This window comes from Peromyscus californicus, unplaced genomic scaffold (assembly GCF_007827085.1).
Source record: "Peromyscus californicus insignis strain IS unplaced genomic scaffold, ASM782708v3 Scaffold_10__1_contigs__length_136768540, whole genome shotgun sequence".
In the NCBI taxonomy this organism is placed as follows: domain Eukaryota; kingdom Metazoa; phylum Chordata; class Mammalia; order Rodentia; family Cricetidae; genus Peromyscus; species Peromyscus californicus.
In genome coordinates, this window is record NW_026294391.1 from 41,513,082 (window position 1) to 41,539,961 (window position 26,880).

The 26,880-nt window shown below is 34.9% G+C and overlaps 1 protein-coding gene across 10 annotated transcripts in view; it reads left to right on the forward strand.

The window, feature by feature from the left end:
• Dmd (dystrophin) overlaps nt 1–26,880 on the forward strand; it is a 2,242,690-nt gene that overhangs the window by 707,670 nt on the left and 1,508,140 nt on the right. For all 10 annotated transcript variants that reach the window (XM_052732199.1, XM_052732319.1, XM_052732309.1 and 7 more), the window contains 2 exons: nt 16,754–16,935; nt 18,089–18,220. In XM_052732199.1, the coding sequence (XP_052588159.1) occupies nt 16,754–16,935; nt 18,089–18,220 (314 nt within the window). The remainder of the gene's footprint in view (nt 1–16,753; nt 16,936–18,088; nt 18,221–26,880) is intronic.

The following is a 26,880-nucleotide window of genomic DNA, read 5'->3' on the forward strand; positions in this document are numbered from 1 at the left end:
TCGATGAAACTCACTGTGCTGTTTTAGAACATGTATAAGGAAACAAATTTGAAAAAATGAATAAAACAGCAATTTCCTGTATCTACAATTTTACCTTGAGTATTTTCAATCTATGTTTAAAATGTACTAACTTAGTCATAACTAATAGGCATCTTTGTTAATCTGCTAATGTGCTTAAATTTAGAAATTAATGCATGTTTGTTTCTCACAAAAATATTGCCAAATTCATAGAACACAAGACATTTTTCAAATCAAGCCTCATTTTTTGAGAATATGATCAATAATTTAAGAAAAAGCTTTAGGATGCAGTAATAAGCAGAGGCTCTCACTAGTTAGCCTTGTCTGAGGTCACGAAATGAGAAAACTGGAATTGGAATGCAGGAGCCTATTATTTTCCACTTTGATTAGACGATTGCTGACTGGCTGTATGACCTTGAACAGTGTTCTTAGTTAAATGGGGAAAGGCCATAAAAATTCCTTGTCTGTAACTGATGCTCAATAGAAATTGATTAAATATTAAACAGTCTCTTTCACATAATTGTGTAGGGATATAAATACTGCTTGTTCTTTTGCTTTCTTCCACTTCACTAATTCATAATTTTCAGTACACATATTACTTTATGCTCATAGATGAGCTGTCAAAATGAACCTTCATTCCCAGCAATGATAATGAACTTCATTCACTCATTTACTGCTTTAATATAAGGAATATTCAGTCCTTGCTACTCATCAGACATTTGTAAAAATAATTCAGAGAGAGTTCCTGCCTTTGTGATGCTTATAATAGTGATTCCCAAGTTAATTATGGGGATATTTTCTGATCTATGCATTGATAAGTGATTTTGTTAATGTGGGGTAGGTAATACAATTGTGCAAACTTAGATACTGTATGTCTATCACTGAAAGTTGGCCTCTTGTTACAATTCAGGGACGGCATGTGCATAGGACATATGAGCCTGCTGCCAGAAATCATAGCATACTGTTTTTCAGTGAACTTTAATTTAAATAGAAGGAATAAACACTAAAAAGTATAATGTAGTGTCTTCATTTGATTTCAATTATTGTATTATAAAACATTCTAATGAAAGCAACTTCAATGAGACAAAGGTTTATTTCAGATTATACTTACAGGTAACAGTCTATTACTGATGGGAACTTGTTCAGGACCTCAAGGCAGGAACCATGAAAGAGGGATGCTTACTGGTGTGCTCATGCTCAGTCATCTTTCTTTGAAGTCCAGGCCCACCTGTTTGGAGAGTGCCACCACAGTAGCTTGGGCCCTCCTACGTTAACCATCAACCAAGATAGTCTCTCACAGAGATAACTTCAGGCTAATCTACTTGAGTCGACTGTTTCTTCAGTTGAGGTTCCATATGCTAGGTCACATCAAATTGACAACATAATCTTATGAGAGCATATAGCAAATACATAAACATGTAACATTAACTCTTATCATTCTCAAATACACTATCTAAAATTGTATGTGCTGTTCTTTAATGCCACCTCCAGTGCAGTTGCTTTCATTATACCAGCATCACCATAGGTACATGAAGCACATGATATTACTACCACTATAATGCCATTAGGCAAGAAGAAATTCTCATGGGTCTGCCATATTATATGCCCTTGAATATTGACCAGAACATACTATTTCAATGTATAAGTTTATTCTTACTGGGAAAGAAAGAATAAAAAAATGAACAAAGAAATAAACATGTAATTTATGCTCATGCCACGTGCCATAAAGGAAATAAATCCATGTGAGGCAGAGATAAGTTTTTGATGTATGCTCCTTGAAATAAGGTGATTAGTAAATGCCTTTGTGAGGAACTTTCTTTATGAGCTATGATATAATATATATTAGTACTTCAAAAGCATGAAAAATAATAGGTAAATACTTTAGATGAATATATAAATAAGAGTAATAAGAATAAAAACAAAGAGATGTAAAAGAACCTTTCTTATGACACGAAGACAAAACAAGGTAAGTATGTCTAAGTTAGTGGACAAAGAGACAGAGAGAAGCCATGCTCGGCGATCAGCAATGTATATGACATTAATTGTGTAGCAGGGCATGGAAGAAGTGGTGATTTATTCTAAAAAACTGCTGAGCATCAGAAAAGCTTCAAGAATGATATTATTAAAATTAAATTTGTGGCTGAGTGGTAGTGGCACACACCTTTATTCCTAGCACTTGGGTGGAAGACACAGATGGATCTCTGTATGTTTGAGGTCTGCCTGGTCTACAGATTGAATTCCAGGACAGTCAGGGCTGTTACACAGAAACACTGTATCAAAAAAAATTAATTTTTTGACTTGAAAAGTTATGATTGAGAGACATGAAAGCAATTAGGATGGGTCACATTGATCCCAGAAGATGAGGATTATGGCTTGGGTGAGATAGTAATAGTGATCATAAAGACAAGTGGACAGATACATCCTTCTAAACAAAGAAAACACATAGCTTGTTAATAAACCAAATGAAAAGATTCAGAAATGATGAAAAAAATCATAGATGATCTCTACCATGCAATCTTGATTTAACACATGAACTCTACTTCCATATGTAGAAATGGAGGTAGATGGGAAATTAGTGATTTTAGAAAGAGTAAGGAGTTTAATCTTAGTTGTAACACGGCTAACTATACAATCACCTTCCAGAAGCTGGGAGCCCAGAAGGGAGTCACAAAAATTTAGGCAATATGTGGTATGAACAATTTAGCATTCACCTGCTTTCATTACTGTGCAGTGTATTACACATATCATACAGTATTTTTCAATAAATATTCATATTCTTAAAATTCAATTCAATATTCAAAAGAATATGTTATTTTTCAATGTGTATTCAACGTATGCAATTTGTATGAAAAACTATCATTTTACCTCTATTTTTTCTTTTGCTGAAAATAGATTTTTCTTTCATGCAATATGTTCTGATTGTGGTTTCCTATCATCTAACTCATCCGAGATCCTCTCCACCTCACCTACCATCCAGATGCACACATACCCTTTCTGTCTCTTGTTATAAATTAAACAAGCATCTAAATAATCATAATAAAATAAGATAAAACAAAAACAAACCAGAATAGGGCCCCAAAAGGAGCAGAAGAAACACATGTACAGAGACACACATTCATACACTCAGGGATTCCATTAAAAAACAAAATACAAAGTTTAAAAAAATGCCCTGACAAAATATTATGAGACAAAAAACCTCCAAGGATTTTTTTCTGTTGGCCATCTACTGTTAGGCATGGGGCCTTCCCTTAAAAGTGGTTTGTGTCCCCAGTGAGAATATGGGAGAAAACTGATTTTTGAATGGTTATAATTTGAAGATAGCTTCTGGGTTAGGGATGGGGGTTTGTGTCCATTTCTCCTCCCAGCACTGGGACCCCATCTGGCTCAGACCCATGCAGGTCTGCATATGCTGCAATAGTCTCTGTGACTTCATATGTGTGTTGGTTTGGTAATGTTTGGAAGATATTTTTCCTTGGTGTTCCTCATGGCCTCTAGTTTTTAAGATCTTTCTGTCTCCCCTTATGCAAGGTTCCCTGAGCCCTGAGAGGAGAGATTTGATGAATACATCCAATTTAAGACTGAGTGTTCTAACGTCGCTCACTGTCTGCACATTGTCTGGCTGTAGGCCTCTATTTTTTCCCTTCTGTAGCAGCAGAAAGCTTCTTTGATGATGGCTGAGCAAAACACTGATCTCTAGGTATAGCAAAATGTCATTAGGAGTAATATTAAGGCTATGTTCCTTTAGGAGTATTTTCTTCTCCCCTGGGTCCATGACCTATCTCTTCTCACTTACTTGGCCACCTGAGTAGTGTCAGGGATGGATTCCATCTCATAGAGTAGGTCTTAAGTCCAAATAAATATTGGTTGACTGCTCTCACAAGCTTTATGCCATTATTTCTCTAGCACATCTTGAAGGCAAGTTATGATCATAATCGAATAGTTTGTAGCTGGTAAACTTGTCTTCTCTATTATGTATTGTGCCTGTTTGACATCATTGATTTCATTTTTTATTAAAAATATCATTGTCTTCAGTTTTGCTTACTACATGATTTTGATGCTTATTCTCTTTTGCACATGTACTTTTCTCTGTTGTTGCTCTACTTTTGATTATCCCTGTTTTCGTGAGGTTTAAATTACATGTTACATTGGCAGTTATTTATCATTCATGCATATTATTGTATTTATAATTGGAAAGGTCCACTTGTATCAGTGGAGGCCTCTAAACACCAAACCATGCTCAAATGCCATTGTGTTAGTACTATGAAGAGCAGAATGTGTCTCTGTAACTTGATATGTGCTAAAGCTCGCAACTATATTTGTTATGCTTCATCAGCATGCTTCCACTAGCACTTTAGACACTCTGTGAATCCCAGCAGTAGTCTATTATGTTTCTGTTGGATGACTGGGAAACTTGGCAGTACTTCAAGAAAGTCTATTTTACCATCTATCACCTTAGAATTCTTGAATTTTTTGTGTGACAATATTTTGCTGAACTTTATACCACTCCCACTAATGTAGCATGTGATAACTGACACCACAACAGTGTCTATCATGAATATGATATAGTATGTTTCTAGGAAGATTTTACAGTATTTATTTCAGAAAGGACTAAATTTATAATATATAGTTTCTGATAAATGTGCTAATAATCATTGGCATATTTGCTTTATAATTCTCCTTATACTATTGAGCATATTTCCAAATCCAAAAATCAGACTAGGAGAACCACAATATGTAGCTAAATTTATGTACCTTGAAATAAATATCTCCAATCTGACCCTGTTATTTACTATTTCTTCTAATACTATGAAAATTTGTGAGTAGAAATATAATATTTGGTTGTAGTAAAGGATATAGGACCTGTGATTATGACCAAAACTTACTGCACTTTTTCTAAAATAGGGAATAAAGAAGTAAATTTGGCTAGGTCAAAAGCAAAGCACTAACCCAACAGGTGACAATTAAGGATGTAGAGTTAAATGTCACTAAGTCAAAATACTTTTTCTTTTCAGATAATAACTCTAATAGTTCGTCCTATAATTGGCATGTAGTGAGGTTTGTAAGAAAGTATAAATGTTTTTCTGTCAATTGTCTCCAACACTGATCAGCTTCTAATTGTCAGATCAATCTAGTTTCTATTCTTCTAGTTTTAGATGTAATGAAAAGCTGCCCTGACATTTGATGTTCCTGAAAATACTTAAATGTAATTCAGTAGGGCACACCCTCAATAAGTACCTTGTAAACATACAATATATTAATTATTACAGAGTTGAAAATGTACAGACACAATATTTCATTTAGATCATTTGTTCATGGAAGGTATTTGTTTATTGAAGTACTTTTCCACTTAAAGATAAGTTATGAAACTTGTAACATCCATTGGGATGAGATTTTCCATTTAATTGATATTTCTCTGATTGGCTCCTATGCATTATTTGTTCTAAGACTATCTGGAATTAAGAAGGTATAATTTTCATTTCTGTTTAAGGAAAAAAAAGAGTCCAATTAAGACAGAACAATTATGAAAGTCAACTATTCTATAACATGAAATATGGAAGTCAACTATTCTATAACATGAAATAGAACTAAGTGATAATGCAATTCGATCAGTAGAAGTTATATACATATATTGAAAATAACCATTCCTTGAAATATGTATACTTATTAATATTATTATAAATATTACATATTTGCAACTTAGCATTCCACTAGAATAATTCACTATTTTTCTTTGAGAATGTGCATGAGAAATTCATAACATATACAATGATATATGATCATACACTGAACTTCCTTTTAATCTCTCCTCCAGAAGTTCAATTAGCATGGGAATACTGCCAGTGGCCATATCCCCAAAGAATGGTACCCTCTCCTAGCAGTTGTTACCATCCAATAGCTCATCAGTTAGGGGTGGAGCCATTTGAGTTCTTTCCCTGTCTATGCTGGAATTTGAATTGGCTTGATATTGTGCTGGTAAACTCCACAACTGTGGGTTCATGAGTGCAATCAATAGCCATGTCATGTACTGAAGACTTATGTTCTGCCCTAAATGGCAAATATTTGCTTGTTTGTTCGTTTTATAAGTTATATTTCTTTTTATATACTACTAACATTAGTGAATTTCATTCTTTTTTAATTTTTGTTTCATTAACACATTTTATTGGTTTTTTGGGAATTACACATGATGCACCCCAATCCCACTTATTTCTCTGTCCTTCCATGTCTGTCCTCCACTGTTGTAGCCTCTCCCACGAAAGATAGTGAATTTAAAAAATATAAAACAAACCTACCAACCAGCCAAACAAACAGACAAGAAGCAAAACCACATTGTTCCTCCATCTTTCCTGCCTCTCCATCGTATATTTATTTGTTGTATAAATATGTGAGCTCTTTTGCTCAAACAGCGTTGCTTGCAAATGTTCATAGCAATTAGTTTTTGGTCTGGTTCAAGCCCTCTGGCTTCTGCTATACCACCAATACTGGACCCTCACTGAGACTCCTTTTAGATATCTTGATATTGTCTAGATTCATGGAGATCTTGTGGCTGTGGTTCCACAGGATCAGTTCCATCAGGTGCTCCAGCAGGTAGTAGATGGGGTAGATGTTAGGGTGGACCAGATCAAAGGCCTAAATATGGTACAGACCTCCACCAAGACTGCCTGTTTTCTATTAAGCAGCGCAATGTTATTTATTAAGTGGCACTGTTTACCATGCAAGAGAAGCCACGAGGCACAATGAAATCCACTATAAGAATTTATTAAGGAAATGGAATAGAAGAGGTATGCATAGACCTATGGAATGACCATGCAGGAAGAGAGGGATGGGATAGGTGGAACCCACTTTTACAATTTGCCCCTGACATGTGTATATGGGCTTATGTAGTTATGACACACATGCCCCTAGATTATGTGACCACATTGTGCGCAGATTACATCATCATGCAGTGCACAGATTACATAGGATGTAAGGCCCTAGCATGACTGAACATCTTGCCTGGCTACTCGATGGCACACTGTGTGGTCATGTAGCTGAGGAAGTGGCTAGGAATTCTAACACTGCCAGCTCTCCTGAGTGCAAGGCCAGTTCTCAGGTTGCTGCAGCTGATGAGGGGGGGGATCCAGTTCCCACTCTCTGGGCCATCAAGGTTTGAGAGCAGCTCTCCTTCACCTGCACCACGAGGGCCAGTTCTCCCAGGACAGGGCTGCAGCTTTCCCACTGATGCAGTCAGCAAGGGGTAGGGTCAGCTCTCTAGCATCCAGGCCACTGGGCCAGCTCTCCCATGACCCCCCCCGCCACTCCCAGTGTTACATCTGTCTCAGATATCAACACAGACTCTAGCTGCAATAGGACGATTGACCCAGACATGGCCCTTGGTAGCAGCTCGGGCCTGGATATCAACATGGCCCTGAGTTGCAGGGCAGGTCACTTACATCAGTATAGCACCAGTGCCAGTGTAGCTCTGGAACATCAACATGACCTCAGATGGCCTCCCACAACTTTGGCATCCATAATACGTTCAGTGGCAACATAGGCCATGGGCATCAACACAGACGCCAGCAAGAGTAGGGCCATGCCACGGGTCCAGACTTGACCCTTCGTGGCAGCTTGCTCTGGAGGTCAGCATGACTCCAAATAGCAGCACAGGCCACTCAGATTAGTATGGTCCCAGCAGCAGCATGGCACTCAGACAACATGGTGGGCTTCAGGTGGGGGACCAAACCACGGTCATTCATATGGCCTTTGGTGGTAACACCAGCCATGGATATCAACAAAGACCACAATTACAGTAGGACTATGGACTCAGACATGGCCTGCAGTGGCATCATAGGCCTACACATCACATGGCTCCAAGTGGCAGCTTCGGCTGCCCATATCAACCTGTTCCTTACTGCTGTCATGTCTTCAGGTCCTCTTCTCTCCACAGTGCCTCCCTTCTCCCATTTCTCCACTGCATACCTATTCATTGAAGTGGCAGCTGCCTTTCTAGGAGGGCCTGTGGCTGACATCTGCCAGCTTGGGGCATCTAAATGAGATCTCTTTATCATTCACTTTACTAAGGCTCAGGGAACATCATGGAAAGAGGAGGAAAGAAGAATGTAAAATCATTTTACGAGAATTATCTCTGTGCTCATTTATTTATTTATATCCCTATCCTCAACATTCCTGATTTACCCTTCTACAATGTAACACGATGAATGCAATTTCTCATATTTTAATAGAATGCTTTGCATAATCAAATCATGTCTAGATACCATTGTTTGTAAAATTAAATGCCTGATATTCAGATTGTTCTTGTATATTAATGATTACCAGGAATTTGGTTTTTGGCCAGTGGTCAGAATGCTAAGTAGTTTTTAGTATAGCAGAGTCTTCTGTAAAGTCAACAAAATAGCTAAAGGGCAGAGATCTTGCCACTAGGCCTTATGACCTGAGTTCAATCTCTGTTACCAACACAGTTTAAAGAGATGACCAACTCCCTTAAGCTGTCTTCGGACTCCCACATATGCACCCACAACATAGAAACACATGTGCACGTATTTTCTATGTGTATAGAGTTATGGTGATAAGTTTTTTTAGTTGCATCATGAGCATATTGAAAAGAATAATTACATGCTTGTAAGATAAAATGATTTACTCTTCCTCATAAATAAATAAAAGTCATTGTTTTATTTTTATTAATGTTATTAGGAGACAGAATCATCTTCATCATTGCAAATTATTTCCACTACTATACTTATAGTCCTCTAATGAAAAGAATTGTTAATAGAGGATAGAAGCAAATATGAGTACCAATGAACAAAATGTGAAAAAACAGATTAATTAATCTGGTGAAAGCAAAACATTTCTTTTGGAGTGCTAAAGAATGTAAAATTAGAGTCCCTGCACAAGTGATTTATTTTCATTTTGTTGTATATTGTCATATAGTGACTTGAAAATGAAAAGACACATATCTTGAGTCTAGCACCTGTAAAATATTAAAACTGAAAAACATTGAATTCCTTAGTAAGTTAGTTAATGTTCCACCATTTAGAAGTCACGTAAAGTCAAAGACCAATTCCTTTGGAAATTTCAAATGATAGGCTAGTTAACTTTCTTCAGTGGTTTCTTTAACATTTTATATCCATGAGAATGACTATTTTTTGCAGTAATTATTCAATTTATTGCATAAAAATTCACATTTTATTTCATTATAAAATTAATTTATATGTCTATTCCTGGTATTCTTTTAGTTTTGCTCACACAGTGGCCCTGCACAAGATACTTTTCTAAGAAAGGAAGGTCCTGCAACCTCATTGTTTTAATCAATCTTTTTTTAATTTTTTTATTTTTATTTTGCAATACAATTCAGTTCTACATATCAGCCACGGATTCCCTTGTTCTCCCCCCTCCCGCCCCCCTCACCTTCCCCCCATCCCACCACCCATTCCCACCTCCTCCAGGGCAAAGCCTCCCCCGAGGACTGAGATCAACCTGGTAGACTCAGTCCAGGTAGGTCCAGTCACCTCCTCCCAGGCCGAGCCAAGCGATCCTACATAGGCCCCAAGTTTCAAACAGCCGACTCCTGCAATGAGCACAGGACCTGGTCCCACTGCCTGGATGCCTCCCAAACAGATCAAGCCAATCAACTGTCTCACCCATTCAGAGGGCCTGATCCAGTTGGTGACCCCTCAGGCATTGGTTCATAGTTCATGTGTTTCCAGAGAATGACTATTTTTGCAACCACCCATTTCAATTTTGCTAGCATGTATGTCCTTATAGTTTTGCATTAAGATTATCTGACTGTCCAGGTTGTAACCATAATCTTCCCAGTTCATCCATTCCTCTTCTCTTTTAAATAGTGAAGTAATTATTTGGTTTTTTTTGTTTTTTCCTTGTATAAATTCTTCAAAATTGTTCTTATGATAGTGTCTGAATGGTGTCCCATAATTAAATAAATAACTAAATCATGTTAAAAAGAAAGCTGACCCATGCACTTTTATGCATATGTTATCTTAAAAATCCTGGTTCTTTCCTGTTACATGTGATATGAATTAAAATACAGTATTTTAATTTCTGCTTTTCCCTGGGAAGAAATCTGGCCTTTGATTTGGATGGTCTGAATATTTCTTTAGATTTCCCAGATGTATTTCAAGGTTATGCTCGGCAGCTGACTAATCAGACATTCCAGAATTTGACTGCCCAAGACAGGAATAGTTTTTTTTTGAAGGCACCAATTTTATACCAAACTCACTTGCATTGACTTTTCAAGGGTGCAGACACATTAAATTTATGCAACTCTGTTTGTCATGTCTCACTTGATCTTTGCAGATTCTTTTATTGCAATGTAAAATATAATTACCTAACTATAAAATACATGTGTGTTCAATAATAAGCTTAGAATATATAGATAAGATTAATTAGATGATTGTTTTCAATCTAACAATATACTAGCTTCATTCATAGCTTGAAATATTATTAGACAGATGGTCTCCACTCTAAAATTGTTATTGAAATCTACATAAATTAGAAATTATGCTTCTTGTTGTGATAAGATACTGGTATATTATTATTTTATATATAATATTATTATTAAAATATTATTATTAATTATAGTATACTATATTATTAAAAATGTTTAAAACTATATTTTAATGTCTTTATAATACTCACACTCAAATACTTATTCAATTTTTAAATTTTTGAACTAATACACTTGGATTAATCTGGGATTTAAATGAGTGTTTTTGTTCAGAAAGAAATATTTACATTTTCAACAAAATTAACATGTATCTTGATTTAAATTTCTGACCATTCCCTATTTTTTTCTGAACATTACTGCATTTGCATTTTCTAGTACTATGATCAGATGAAGATGAACTTTTACTTCACAAGTGAGGAAATAGAAGCCAAAGATATTGAAGACTTACACACACACACACACACACTCTCTCTCTCTCTCTCTCTCTCTCTCTCTCTCTCTCTCTGAAGAGCTGTATTTTTTAAGAAGTCTAGGTATAAATTCAGAATTTCTCCTTTTAAATGCACTGTACTCTTATATAACAAATTCTCATTAGTTAATTTACAAGCACAAATAAATCTCATTGGTTGAATTTTATCAAATGATTCGGCTATCACAAAACAGAATGATTACTTTATGACTTACTATTCATAAGACAAAAACGATGTCACTCAACCAGGCTTTGAAATCAGAGTGTTTGAGTGCCAGCAGGTAGCTCAGGATAGAGTGCTTCCATAGCAAATAGGGGAAGTCCTGGTGTTGAGGAGAAAGTACAGGTCAGAGGATATAACAATATAACTGGGGGTAGGCTCAGTTCACCTTATAAACATGATTACTAAGACACTAATTCCATTCTTAATGGATTTCCATTCTAAATCTAAAGTTCATTGGGCCAAATTTACTCACAACTAGAAGACTTCCAGAAGGGAATCATTGCCACTGCTTAGGAAATACATTTTAGGAAACACTGCTTAGGAAGCAATTGAAGAAGCAGGGAGTTGGCTAACTTTTCCTCCTCCCCATTTTCCAACATTTCATTCAAAATTTTTGCTCTTTTTCAAAAGTGATTTGAAAATTTTATATTCTGCTATTTTGCTGATCATTTATGAGAAATCCAGGGTAGAATCTTGCAGGTATGTTATTGAAGGATTATACGATTTGCATATAGAAATAATTTGATTTCTACATTTTCCATTTGCAGGCCTTTTATGAATTTGCCTCCTTGTTCTGAGATTTTTAGCACTATGTTTTATTTTTAAAAATAGTGAGATTAGACACTTGCTGTAGCTCTATGTTTCTATGGTCCAAGCCTGCCCAGTGGTCCTGAAGTCGCTTATAAAATAGTCATTCAGAGGCTTAATATTATTTACAAACTATATGGCCAATGGCTTAAGTTTCTTGCTGACTAGGTCTATTATCTTAAATTAACATGTTTCTATTAATCTATGTTTTGTCACATGGCTGTGGCATTACCAGTCTGCTGGCATGTTGCTACTTGGGCTGCAGGTTGGCGTCTTTCCTGCCTCTGCCTTTCTTCTTCCTGTCTCTCTCTTGGATTTCCTGCCTGGCTATAACAGGCTTTGCTATAGGCCAGAGCAGCTTCCTTGTTAACCAATCATAACAACACATATTCACAGCATACAGAAAGACCATCCCACAGCAACTTGCATCTTGTTCCTGATTGTTTTGGAGAATAATTTCATTTTCCCCCATTTTTCATTATGTTTCCTATTGGTTTATTTGAAATAATTTATAAAATATTTTTTCTATTTAGTTATGTTCTTATTTTTTGCAAAAGACTAAGTGAATTATTCAGCACTCTTTTATACTAATCGAATAGTTTTTACTCCTGACTTATTCACTCCCAATAAGAATTCCTAACTTGAATATATGTTTTAAAAAGTTATTTTTCTGCCGGGCGGTGGTGGCGCACGCCTTTAATCCCAGCACTCGGGAGGCAGAGCCAGGCGGATCTCTGTGAGTTCGAGGCCAGCCTGGACTACCAAGTGAGTTCCAGGAAAGGCGCAAAGCTACACAGAGAAACCCTGTCTCGAAAAACAAAAAAACAAAAAAACAAAAAAACAAAAACAAAAAAAAAAGTTATTTTTCTAATTCAATTTAAAAAATTAGTAATTTCATATATATACACAATGTATTTTGATCATATCCACTATCCACTTCTGTTCTTCCAACTCCTCCTTGATCTTCCTCAACATTTTTCCTCTAACAGTTATATATCCTCTTATTATTTTTAAAATAAATCACCTAGCCCAATTAGTAACACCCTTATGAGTAAGTATAAGGTCATTACAAGAACATGAGAAACCTACTATGGGCCAAATTGCTGAAGAAACACAACTCTCCTTCTCCTAGGAGCCATCAACTGTGAATAGCTCCTCACAAGAGGTGGGACATCTTGAGATTCCCCTCTGTCCATGCTGGAATACTGCCTGACTTGAACATTCACAGGTCTTGTGCCAGTAACCAAAGCTACACAATGGGTCTTTCTTTGGACTGCCAGATCCCAAATGATGACACTGAGATTTATTATTAAATATGAAAGCTTGACCTTAGGTTATGCTTGTTCTGTGCTAGCTCTTAAAACTTAAGTTAAGCCACTTATATTAATATAATTTCTTCTATGTGACTTGTTACCTCTTCAGAGTATCATTAGTCCCACTTCCTCCATGTCTGGATAGCTAATCCTCCCTATCAGATTCTTCTCCCAAGTTTCTCTGTCTTCACAGAAGTCCCATCTATCCTCTCCTGCCTAGCTATTGGCCATTCATCTATTTATTAAATGGATCAGAAGATGTCTTAGGCATGAAAGGAAGGATAGATTCGTCATTATACAGTATGATCAAATATCTCACACAAAGTTGTTGTGATTTTATGAGGGCAATGGCCTTGTCACTTCCATAAGGTATAATTTTGTAATAGTCCTCACTAAGCTATGACTCTTACAATCTTTCTACCCCTCTACCATTACATTCTATTAGCTTGGGGGGGGGGTCACAGAACCTCTCAAAACAATACAGGCTATTGTTATTGCTCTTAGTGGAGCATCAGAAGTTGATGGTTATAACCCTATTACTGAAGACACTACATAATTTTGTCACAGAATATGGTGCTATGCATGCTTCTAAGGGAGAAAGGTCATCAACAATCTCACTCAGCTGTGAACCTATGTATCACAATAACAATCAGCCTATCATGATAGACCCTTTGGTCTATTACACTATCATGTAATAGTGACATGAATGTTATAGGGATAACCTGCAGCTTTATGAGTGGTTTAAGGCCCATTGCACAGAAGGGAACTCATTTATCATATTGTAAACCCAGACAAGAACTTGTGGATGGGTAGTTCATATGCTCTAGAGGACAACCTAACTCCTTTTCTTTTGCTAGAGGTATATAGTATTCAAGTGCCTTTTAAATACCTATCCTAATACTCATAGATTAGTGCAGCACTTGCCCCTCATCAGAGAAGCTTCTTTTAGCATTCAATGGCAGTGAGCTTAGATTCACAACTGGTCCAAGTGTGGACAATAAGTGACAGCACAGTGCTCAGCCATTAATGAGACATCTACGAAACAGTTGTTTTAATTCTAGTAAAGCTATGAGAAAATTTTGTCCTGCCATGGTGCTTCAGAGTTAGTGTGGATTCCTTGTCCTACTACTTCTTTTTAAATCAATTAATTATCTTAATTAATTAATTGCTTTAGCTGGTAAAAAATACATACATGTTTGTCATTTATAGTATGAAGTATTGAAATATGTATAAATTTTGGAGGAGCTATATCTAACTAGCTAATAAATATTGCCACAAGTCACATTCACATTTTTATGGAGAATACTTGAAATCTGTCCTTAGCAATTTTTAGGAAGACTGTAGTAGATAGTTATTAAGTAGAAGATAAAGCAGTCTTATTGAAATTATTTTTCCTAGCTACTTCAAAACTTGTACACATTAGCCTGACTCTGCTTAATTGAGTTCCCAGCCCTTTCTATTCATGAATTGGTTGAATTTAACTTTCTAGTTTCCATAATTATATAAAATTATAAATTATCTCTCAGTATCTGGCTAATTTTACTTAGCAAATTTTCCAGATTCATCTATATTATTACAGATGGCAGTATTTTCCTTTGTTTTTAAGGCTGGTATTCCACTGGTAAGATTTATTTATTAGATTAATGACAACTTCATACAACGGAATATTTTTACATCTTGATTTTATATATTATAGCATGAGCACAATATGATAAACAATAATCCTAAATATTAAAAGGACCTTTAAAAGTAACTATCATTTTACTTTTATATATACATTTTGAACTCCTAAGGGAAATGGAATACTGTTTTAACAGATGAACCATAATATAAACAAATACTTTAATATAATTAAGAAACATTACAAATGAATATGCTATATTACTATTTTATTTTGATTTTTTGATTGAAAGTAGATTATTCTTTCATACAATACATCCTGACCACAGTTTCCCCTCCATTGACTCCTCGACCATTGACTCCTCGAAGCTCCTCCTCACCTCCCTTCTTTCCTAGATCCTCTTTCACTTTGTTTCTCTTCAAAACAGAGCCAGCATCCAAGAGACAACCAAACACAACAAAACAAGATAGAATAAGACAGGGCAAAAACCCTCAGACCAGATTGGAAAAGGTAACCTAATAGGAGGAAAAGAGTCCCAAGAGAATGCAAAAGTGTCAGAGACACACCCACTCCCATGGCTAGTAGTCCCACAAAAACACCAAGCCAACACACATGAAATATACTCAGAGGTCCTAGGGCAGACCGTTGCAGGCCCTGTGCTTGTTCCCTTTGTCTCTGTGAGTCCACATGCGCCCTGCTTTGTTGATTCAGTGGTTCTCCTGGTATCCTCCATGCCTACTAATTCCTACAATCATTCTTTCTCCCCTTCCACAGGGTTCCCCATTTTCCTAGGGGAGGGACCAGATGGAGACCTCCAATTTAGATTCTCTCTCTGCATGTTTGTCTGTGGGTCTCTGCACCAGCTCCCAACTACTGCCTGAGGAAGTCTCTCTGACAACAACTGAGCAAAGCACCAATCTAGGAGTATAGCACAATGTCATTAGGAATCATTTCATTGATTTTTTTTAAAGACCAGTCATGTTTCATTCTACCCTAGGTCTCTGGACTATCCAGTAACTGGATCCTGGCTATCCAGGTAGTACAGGACATGGGCTTCCTCTCACGGTGTGGACCTCAAGTTAAACGAGACATTAGTTGACCACTCCCACAAATTCTGTGTCATCGTTGGCCCAGCACACCTTGTAGGCAGGACAGATTGTAGGTTGAGGGTTTTGTGACTGGATTGGAGTCCAAGCTTCTCTTTCTGTAGCCCAAGAGTATTTTCCTGCACCAAAGAGACTAGCACATAGGGGTGAAGGCTCCATGCGGGCACCAGCTTAACCTCTCTACATTCAGTGAGCTACGTGAATGTCCTCAGCAATGGGGCCCTCCTGTCAGTTTTCAGAGAGTGAAAATCTGTCCCGCCATCAGCCTGGAATCTATGAGGGTGACCCTAGTGAGGAGTCCTAGTAATGAAAATTATGGATTCTGAACTGGCCATCTTTTTTAGACAGGCAAGACTTCCATTGGTGGGACTGGGTTGCATTTGGTTGAGTTTTTTGGCTGAGAGGGTCCCTTGGAGATCCCTAAACAACCAAGCTGATGTTGTTTTAATTTTTATTGGGAAAATACATGGCTTATTTTAAGAAGAGAAATTCCATTATGTACATAATGTTATAGTAGAAAAAATTTGATTAGGAGGTTTCAAGCATTAAACCCTTTTTATAATTATTTAATTATAAATGCACCATTTTAATTAACATAAAAATATAACTTTCCATCTAAAGGAACATGTAATTAAAAATAGTTTATTATCTAATGAAAACTACTCACTTAGATGGGCTAGTTTAGGCAGTTTTACTTAGGAGAAAGTATTACAGAATGAAGATTTTATGTGAACAAGAAAAAGAAATTAACTTTAGTGCTCGTCTCATTGGTTTGCAAAATTGCAAGGACATTTTAGGCCTGATTACCATGTTCTAATTAGTCTCTAGAGGACTTTCATGGACAAACAAGTGCTCATTAATTTGTCTTCTTCCTGTAACATTGATTTGTTCATTACCCTTTCAGAGTCTCAAATATAGAAACCAAAAATTGATGTGTGCTGTTAATGTGCTTACAGATGTTGCTACCACTTACCCAGATAAGAAGTCCATCTTAATGTACATCACATCACTCTTTCAAGTTTTGCCTCAACAAGTGAGCATCGAAGCCATCCAGGAAGTGGAAATGTTGCCCAGGCCATCAAAAGTGACTAGAGAAGAGCATTTTCAATTACATCACCAGATGCATTATTCTCAACAGGTAAAACAGGACCACTAATATGAGAGATGTTTCCAATTTTATGTCCATCTTTAGGTATCTCTTTTACACACATGTTTGTAATTTATGTATTTGTATTTTTGTAAAATATATATGCATATATATGCATAGTGTTTCATATGTATACAAATACTATATATATGCATAGCATTTCATATGTATATAAACACAAATACATGTTAAATCTCATGTAACACATATGGCATTATTTTAAAAAACATTGCTAAATGCACTTTATTTATAATAAGTATTATATTAAATCATTTTACAATGCATAAAATACGGTGTTTCTATTGTATAATGTGAAATAAAATTAAAGAAAATTTCATATACTCATTAAACTTAGGTTTGCCATCAACCATGGTAAAGTGCAAAAGTCAGAAGAAGAGTAAGGGCAAATATTTTATTCAAAAATGCATTTAAAATATTTGCTGGTAACTTTATGAATAAATAATTTTTGATTATTGAATTTTTTAAAAAAATATTTTAAAACCTATTTACTACCAGTTAAATCAACAATATGTGTGTATATGATAAAACTACTTATTACATCAGTGGAATGAGTACAAAGAGATTCTATTAATTCATTTTTTTTATCATTTTCAACAGTGGGTATCCTGGGTGTTTATTTTCTTAAACAAAATCAATGATGAAAAAAACCTTTAGCCAAATTTTGCTAAAAGAATGGAAAGTTCTTGGTCCTAATTTTTTTCATTCTACTGAGCTAGTTCTATTTTTATACTCATGACATCTTTAGCCCACACCAAGTTATTGACCTGATGAATTCTGGTTTATTTACTTTGGTTCAGAGGAAAATGCTTTTGGATGCCCATTTTTGAAAGAGTGCAGAGTGTCATGCTATATAACTCCTGGAGTTATGTCCCTATGGAACCTGAATGTTAAATCCTGCCCTTATTATCTTCTCAGTTTTTCTGCTCTCCAGAAAGACCCAAACTGTGAATTCCTCTCTTAAAGTGTATTAGATTTTACTATCATTATGTGATTATGGTTAAATACTTGATCTCACCCTTTCCATTCAATATTCTGTTTTCTAGCGGCTTGGAAAGCAGTCCTTCCCAGGTACTTACCACATTTTCCCTGTTCTTTCTCCCTCTCTTCCCCAACTTCTTTGCAGATCACAGTCAGTCTAGCACAGGGCTATGAGCAAACTTCTTCATCTCCTAAGCCTCGATTCAAGAGCTATGCCTACACACAGGCTGCTTATGTTGCCACCTCTGATTCCACACGGAGCCCCTTTCCTTCACAGGTCTGTCCACATTTACTCTCTCTTTTACACACCAGAGAAATTCTTCCTAAATGATCTAACCTTACTTTGGCTTGTGTGAGGTCTTCAGTGCTTTTTTCCCCTCCACAGATATGTTCTATTGTTCCTGATATTATTAGATCCACTCATATCATTTGCTGTACTGAGATCTACCTAAGTTTGATAAATAGATTATCACTGAGAGGCAGTCTCATAATAGTAACTTTATATTCCTGATATAATTGTAGTTACAAGAGTTTCTTTACACAATCTGACAGTGTTAATAAAGAATGTGAATCTCATTCAAAACTTACGTATATAACTCTAAAAACTCTGGACATATAAATAAAAAGTACTAATTGAATTAATTGTACTGCTTGGGGAGATTTTTTGGATGCCTAGATAGCTTATGTGTAAATGATGTAGATATTTTCATTATATACTCATTCCATAAAAATATATTCTACTTAAGAAATATATAACCCCAAGCTACTTTAAATGATTTTATGTAATTATGCAACATATTTTGTAGTATTTATATGAAAAAGTGTCATGCAAACAACTCAGATTCAGTGCGATTTTCTACCTTTACAATATTATAGGAAAGCTAAAAATATAAGAAAATATGACCTGTATTATATGTGAGGGTATGAAAATGAAGTATACTAGAATTACTAAATTTTCCAGGATTGCCTTTAAGAAGAAACCTTTATTTCACTCAGAACAGTTTGAAACGGTCTTAAGGAAGGGACTTTGATCAAACCTATGCTATGAATGATAGATTAACATTATGAATCTGATCCTATTGGTATATTTAAAAGTGCACATTTTAGGAGACTCAGTGATTTTTTTAAAACAGCGATATGCATTTAATTATTGATCCATGTTTCAGCTGGTTGATGGATGAGGCTAAATATTCTATACCCTGAAAGAGTCTCCTCAAAATAAACATCTTTTTGGGGGAATAAATATGCCCTCTATCCTAGGCTAGTTTCTTCCAATTCTGAGGAAAGATGACTAAATAAGAAAATATGTTTCAGAGTCTTCTTTAATCTGGTTTTCATTCCATGTTTTTCAAAGACTAATGCTATAATTTCAAACAAAGGTCTTCAACAGTTTCTTCCTTATCAGTAAATAATAATTCTATCCCACTTGTACTGCAGGCTTATGTCAATCCCTTTGGCATGAGAAGTACTATTTTTATTGCCATTTTAAGTTTAAATTTATTCTCCCTTCTCTCACGCATCCAACCCCTTAACACTGCTTTAATTTAACTCTCTCCCATGGAAACCACCAAGATTTAAGGGATAGAGCCTACATTCTGAAACAAAAGAACATAAGCCAAGACAAAGATAGGAGACTTTTCTCCCTCATTATCACTTTCCTGAGCTATATTTCCTAGGTTTCTCTAATGCCTTTTCTGGCAGCACATTTTTACCTCATTATCACTTCATTAAGGCCTTGCTCAGATATGTTCCTTAATGAAATAATTGCAAATGATCTTACAATTTTTAGGCTCATTTTGTTCACTTTACCTTTGTCTAAATATTATTAAATACATAATATGTCATAGAATACTCAGAACATTTGTTTTCTGTAATGCAACCTGCTGAAATAAACCAAATGTTTATTTTTCATAAAAGAATCAGCACGGAATTTTTGAAAGATAAGTTGGAAGAGACCAGCAATAGTATATTGTGACTATTTCTAAAGGAAGCACATCAGAAGATGATTTCCCACAGTTAGTTTTGAGAACCTTATGTTTTCACACTATCAAAATGTTCACTGAAGTCTCTGGAGGACTGAGCCTACACCGTCCCCTACAGGTGATACCTGTCATACTTACAGTGGACTCAAACCAGTTGGATTCAATTGCACCAGGTTTTATGCAAGTATTTGGAGATATGTGGGAAAACACCAATTTTCTTTTTATTTATAAGAGAGCTCTGAACAGGTAACTTTCCCATGTAGAAACCGTAAATATCATCAATTATATTTACTGGTATCAATATCTCAGAAACCTCAATTATCTACATTTGCCTCAAACTTGAAATTTTTGCTTAACTTATTCAGTTGAAGACTTGTGAACAAGCTCCAAATACCAAATACCAAACACCAAATATGAGTGATTTAGCCTTTTCATTGTATCATTTAGCTGTCATAAATGAAGGATAATTGATTTATAGCTGTATTCAATCCCTATTCTTGTGACCTTGCTTATCAAACATACTTGATTCTTAATCTTGAATTTTAAAGATCCAGAATAATCTTTTTATCATTGGATTCTCTCTCCTGGAGCCTTATCCTATCTAAAATTTCTACAAGCAGACATACCATATACTTGACTTCTCTCCTCAAAACCCTGCGAGGCTTTTCATGTTAATAGATGTTCTTTTACATACTGCCTTCTGTGGACTTTGCTTTATTTATTCATCAAAGAAATATTTTTAGTGACTGGAACAAATGTCATTACTTCCAATAGTTTCTACCATCAGTGAGACTTTTTAGAACCTTTACACTCAGGAAGTTCATGTCTCTGTTCTATATGTTTTTTTTTTTTCCCAGCATCTACCTGTTTCTCTTCCAACCCCATTAGCATAGAAATCTGGAGGAAGGTCTCCTATTTTTATCTGCCTATCCATTATTTTATCAATGTGATTTAATCATGTCTTCAATCTAAATGTAAATGACCACTCTGTGTTCTCACTATTCTCAGTCTCTAGTTACAGACACATTTCTAGCTCATTTTCAGCAATTTTGTATGTGCTTATATACCTTCATATGTCCTCAAGTAAACTTTGTTTCATTGATCACAGTCTTTTCTTTGTCCTTGTTATTGTAATGGCGATATGACTCAGCAGTGATTGTGGCTTTATGAGACATACACTTTCTTCTCTATATTGATCCTGTAGTTCAATAATGAGACAAACTTAGTCAATCCTTTCTTTACCTCATTTCTCCATTAAATTATGCCCAGTCAACTTTCTTTCTGCCTCTCTTGGTAAAGCTTTCTTTTTGATTTCCCCATCAGGTCATTCTCTGCTTTCTCTACTGCACATGACCATTGGCCTTCCAGAGGCATTGTGAGGATACTTTTGTGTGAGAATACTACAGGAAAAACTCAAATATGCTCTTGTTTTGGAGGGTTACAAAGACCATGTTTATATTTGTATATTACATACAACTTAAGGTGTATTCATTTAATGAACGCTTTGAACCCTAACTACTGTACTCAGTCTTCTATGCCTCACAAAGCCTAAGAGTCAGGCTTGGAAGAGTTATTTGTACTTTGTTTGGATTCTTATAATTATGTATGTTGAAAAGGGACTCAGAACAACAAAAGAAGCATTTATCTTATTTAATTCACATTCAAAGTTTTTCAAAGACTTTCAAATATAAATCTCCTCTAATACAAGTATGAATTGATTTGGTCAGAAATGATTTTTATCAGAATCACAAGTTAAAGAACATTTAAATAGGATAGATTATTTGTTAAAGCAGCTGGTGACCTACAGAGGTGAGATTCAAGCCCAATGTCATGACTTGTATATCAGCTGTGATGTTTCCAATCTGGAAATTCCTGAATCTGACAGCAAAAAGGTTTATTATTTTCTTATCACCACTGTATCTGTGCTTTAGTCTTTTAACATAAGTTGACACTGAAACATATCTAGAAAGAAGGAAATCCTCATCTTTGCTTCTTATATTTATCTGATGAATAGTAGAAGTCAACCTTAGAGATTATACCTATTAATAATAGAATACACAAATATTTATGCATTTGTAATATAAGAAACAATTGAACATTTCAAGTGGTAAAAAAGTGCATAAAAATATTGTGGAGAAGCATTTCCATAACAGAAAAGATCTGTATTGCAAGTATAATAATTGCAATTACCAGTAGAATGACATACTTACTGATCTCTTCAAAACAGTTAAACTTGAAGGTAAGCATAACAGAATTTTCTCTTAAATTTTTTAGATGGCATATATTCATAGAGTATAGGGTTAGGCTGAGATGTGTTTACTAGACAGTTAAAAATACCATTATATGTTCATAAAGCAAAAAAAAAAAAAACTACAAAGGAAGCACCCATCATAAAATGATGTGCATGTCCTCATTATTAGCTTCCTTACAGGTACAGTTCATTTTTCTCAGGGCTTCATGCATACCTTATAACTTACTCTAAGGTTTCATTTGCTCACTAAGTAGGGGTAAACACATGGACACGTGTGCCTGCATGCGCGTGCGCACGCGCGCGCACACACACACACACACACACACACACACACACACACACACACACAACATCATATCTATCAAATTAAAATGGAACTTATTCTTTCTTATATAACTCTCGTTGCATCTTTTTATCATTTCTGCCATGCTTCCTTTGCTGTCTATTAGCTCCTATTTTAAGACTTTTTATCATGTTTCTTACAGACCTCAGCAATATAACATTCTTTTTCTTTAAAACATTCTTCATTAAGCTCAGATTCTGTGTTCACACTCACATCTCCCTGTATGTGGGTTCTTCATGAAAGGATTCAGTCAATTTTGCATCAGAAACACCTAGTAAAATATGTACCTGTACTAAACAGATGTATCTGAAATGATCAGGTAATCTTTTCATTACCCAGATAATATCACAACTATTTATAAAACATTTACAACAGTGAATATTAATAAATATAAATATTATTTGAGCTGTATAAGAAGATATATATATATATATAGGTTATATGTGAATACTATGACGTTTTCTATAAGGTATTTGACCTTCTATGATTTTATTTTTGTGGTACATAATGGAATGAAGACCTGTGGCATTGAAGGATGACTGTAGCTTTTTAATTTATGCTATTCAAACATTCTACTTCCTTTCCCTTCTCCTTGCCTCTTGTTCTTTCTATATTTCACATATTTATCTACAGCTGCACTGGGATTTTCTCTGTGATTATGACTCATCTCACACTACATGACAAGTTTTAGGATTTGAATGTTACATTGAAGGAAGTGGTTTCATCAGAAGTTGTATATCAATTCCATTTCATTCATATTTGCTATAGCAGGATATGGATATATTGAATGTGTATTTTGATATGTGTGCTTATCTGTGTAAATATATACTGGCAAGTATTTCTCTTTTAAAAGGAACTGAGCATAGTTATACTCAAAATAAGGAGTAGATTTTTTTCCCTGGAACAATTTTGTTTCCCCAGTTTTATCATTTTTCTTATTAAGTTTCAAGAATTATTTATATTAAATGATATACCTTTTCTGTGATATGGTGTACACATAATTGTATAGTTTGCTAGCTGTCTTTTGAATTTGGTGGGCTGTTTAACTTCACTAGAGATATTATTTTTATATAGTTGTGAATTCTTTTGTTTTCAGTTTTATGTCTTGTTATTATATGGTTTTATAATATTTAAAACAAACACTTCATGCAAAGACTCTTAAAATTACTCTATAGTTTCTTTTAGTTCATTATAAAAAAGGCTTTGGTCCTACTGCATCTTGTCTAAGTTTCCACATTAAGAACAATTTTACTATTTATTCTGAGAAGCTATACTATTGTGATGTGTTGATTAATTCACATTAACCATAACCAAATTGAATGAAAGAACATATATCAGAAGTCACTTTCAGCATAAATTTTCATAATTCTTTCTGAACAATATATGTCATATCTCCTTGGCTAAATAAAAAATGGGAAATGGAGTTGACTACCTTGATTGACTTCAAAATGTTGGCCATGTTTTAGTCATCTAGACAGAGGGAAAATGTATTTTCTGAGTCAGACCACATTATATTAGGAAATAGAGACATTGGAAGGACAGAAAAAATATATCAGCAGCTAGTATGTGCTTAACTGCCCTAAGATTTTATAGAACTTGTGTTCAAGGATAAAATTTGATTCTTATTCTGGATGCATCTGAATTTGCAGAGGCATGCATTTGATAATCCAGAAGCAGGGAATCATGCATTTCTGAAACTCTACATTAAATTCATATTTTCTTAGAGGAGCATCTGGTCTTGAGAAGGAAGTATACTAGTTGGGCAAGGGAGAACAAATAATGACATTAGAGTAAAAAGGATTCATATTCAGTTCTCATCACTTTCTAGCCATGTAGCCTTGCAACAGTTTCCTGTATGTTCCTGGCCTCCATTTTCTCACATTTATTATTAATTTCTATTTAATTTATGGAGATATTAAGCAGATTTGGTGAGATGAACTGTATGAAGAATATTGTATGATGTGAGAACATTGCAGTTTCTCAAAAATGACAACCATATCATTACTACTTCAAAAATCAAGGGTTAGGTAAGATTGTCTGGTCTTGAATGATGATCTTATTATATTTTGATAAAAACTTTCATAACTACTGAGTTGTAAAATTTGTAATTTTTTGAATCATGACCTGTATACAGTTAGTCAGTTTTATGAGTTAATGGTGGCATGTGAAGGAGTGTAATGTAAAGGGTGCTCTTTTTAGTTCTAATGTTGAGGAGCAGTCTTGGGGCCACACAAAGCAGAATATAGTAATGTTTCCTTATTAAAAAAAACTCTTATGTTTCTGTGTCTTAGAATTCTATGTGTGTGTATATTGTGCAAAGAGAAGAGGAGCTAAATCCTTATCATTGGCTCCTCTTTATCCAAATTGTTCCCCAAACTAAGTGAAGATTGAATAAAATAATTAACAGATAATATACAACCATTAATGGAGGGCACCACTTCCTTTAAAATAGTCATTGGTCTGAATCTAGATAGTGTTTATTCTTTTTGATCAGACTAAGGAAATAACTTAGAAACAGAATGGTCAGGTTTGAAAATCAGCTCTATACATTGATAGATATACTGAAAACTGCAAAGCAATTCTAAAACTTGGGCGAAGCTGGACATGGTATCTTACTACTCTAATTTCACCATCCAGGAATCCAGGTTGTTGAGAGTTTTGGATGACTTAGTACTTAGATATATTAGTCTGTACTTTGCTTGTGGTATCTTTAAATATTTGGTATCAGTGCCTCATAAAATGAGTTTGGAAGCATTCTTCCACTTGAAATACTTTTGAAGAATTCAAGATAAATTAGCATTAACTATTTTTAAATGTATGTTAAAAATTTGCTGAGATCATCAGGCCATAGGCTTTTTGGTGAGTACTTTTTTTCTTTTCTTTGATTAAATTTGTTCTTTTGAAAATTTCATATACAGTACACTCTGATCATTGTCACACTCTGCTTCTTTTACTTGCTTCATACTCTTATTACCTCCTACCCCAGAAGTATCACTCTCACATTCATGTTTTTGTGTTTTGTTTTATGACCTACTGAGTTCAACTAAGACTGTTTGTATAACCATGGGTTTGCCAGAATTCATCAGAACACAGTGAGCTTACGGGAGAGCAGGCAGCAAAAGACAATGTCTTGTTGGGGTTGAGCACTCTAACTTATTCTCAGTGTCCTGAGAAGTCATGCATCTCTGCGTTTGCTGCATTTCATTGCAAACAGAAGCTTCTCTGATTAAGACTGAGAGTAGCACTTGTGTATGGGCATAAACATATTTAGCAGCTTGGTGCTATGCCAGTTTAGCTTGTTGTTGATTAACCTCTTGATTTTATTGGGGCTTTTTACACTTTTGTTTTTTGTAATTCAGTCTTAGAAGGTACCATATTTTTAGTAATCTACTCATTTATTCTAGGTTATCCCATGGGTTGGCAAATAATTTTAAGATCCTTTCTATTTAGATAGCACTGGTTATTCTTTCTGCTTGTGAGCCTACCCTTTAATGGCTGGCCCATCTCTCCAGCCCTACCTCCTTTATTGATAATTTTGACTTTTCTTTCTTCTCAGTAGTTTAGATAAACATTTACTTCTTTTGTGTGCCCTTTTGAAAATACTTATTTCATGTATGACTTTCTCTAGTGTCTATTTTATTTACTTTTGCTTTAAATTTAATGCCTCTTATTTTGAAAATGTGATCTTTTGTTCTCTTGTTCTAACTCTTTGAGGTATTATTTATAGTCTGTGTTACCATGTTTGCCTATATGGCTATACCTCCCTGCCCAATAAAAGCTAGAATTACTATCTAGCTAACAAATCTAGCTAAGAAATATTATCTTTTAGTCTCAGCCTCTTGAATGTTGCCATTAGAGTCATGTAGCACCACGTCCAACTTTTCCTTTTAAAGTAGGAATTGGGTTTAATACTCTCCAGCTGCTTCTTAATCACTACGTTTTGAGCAGAGCATATGAGACAACATTCTTATATTCTGTAGTTTTTTTATTGAGTAGTGTGGAAATATGGCATGCTTTCATGATTCATAATATATAGGTGAGAAAGGAGGTAAATATTTTTAAATTAAATTGAAAATGACTATAATATTTTAGAGACAATGTGAATGAGATAATGGATGAATGAAAATAGTAGCAATGTTGTTGAGGCTCATGAAAACCTTAATATAAATTTATATTTAATATAAATTTATATTGCACATCACAATTTATTACTGGAGAGAGACATTGAGTTATGTGACAATTTTAAATGAAAATGTGTTATGATTTATTCAAAAGGATTTATTGACTACTAATTATAAAGGAGTATCAAAAATGTTAAACTGACTTTGAATACTTAAAAATCTATAAGCTGACATATTATT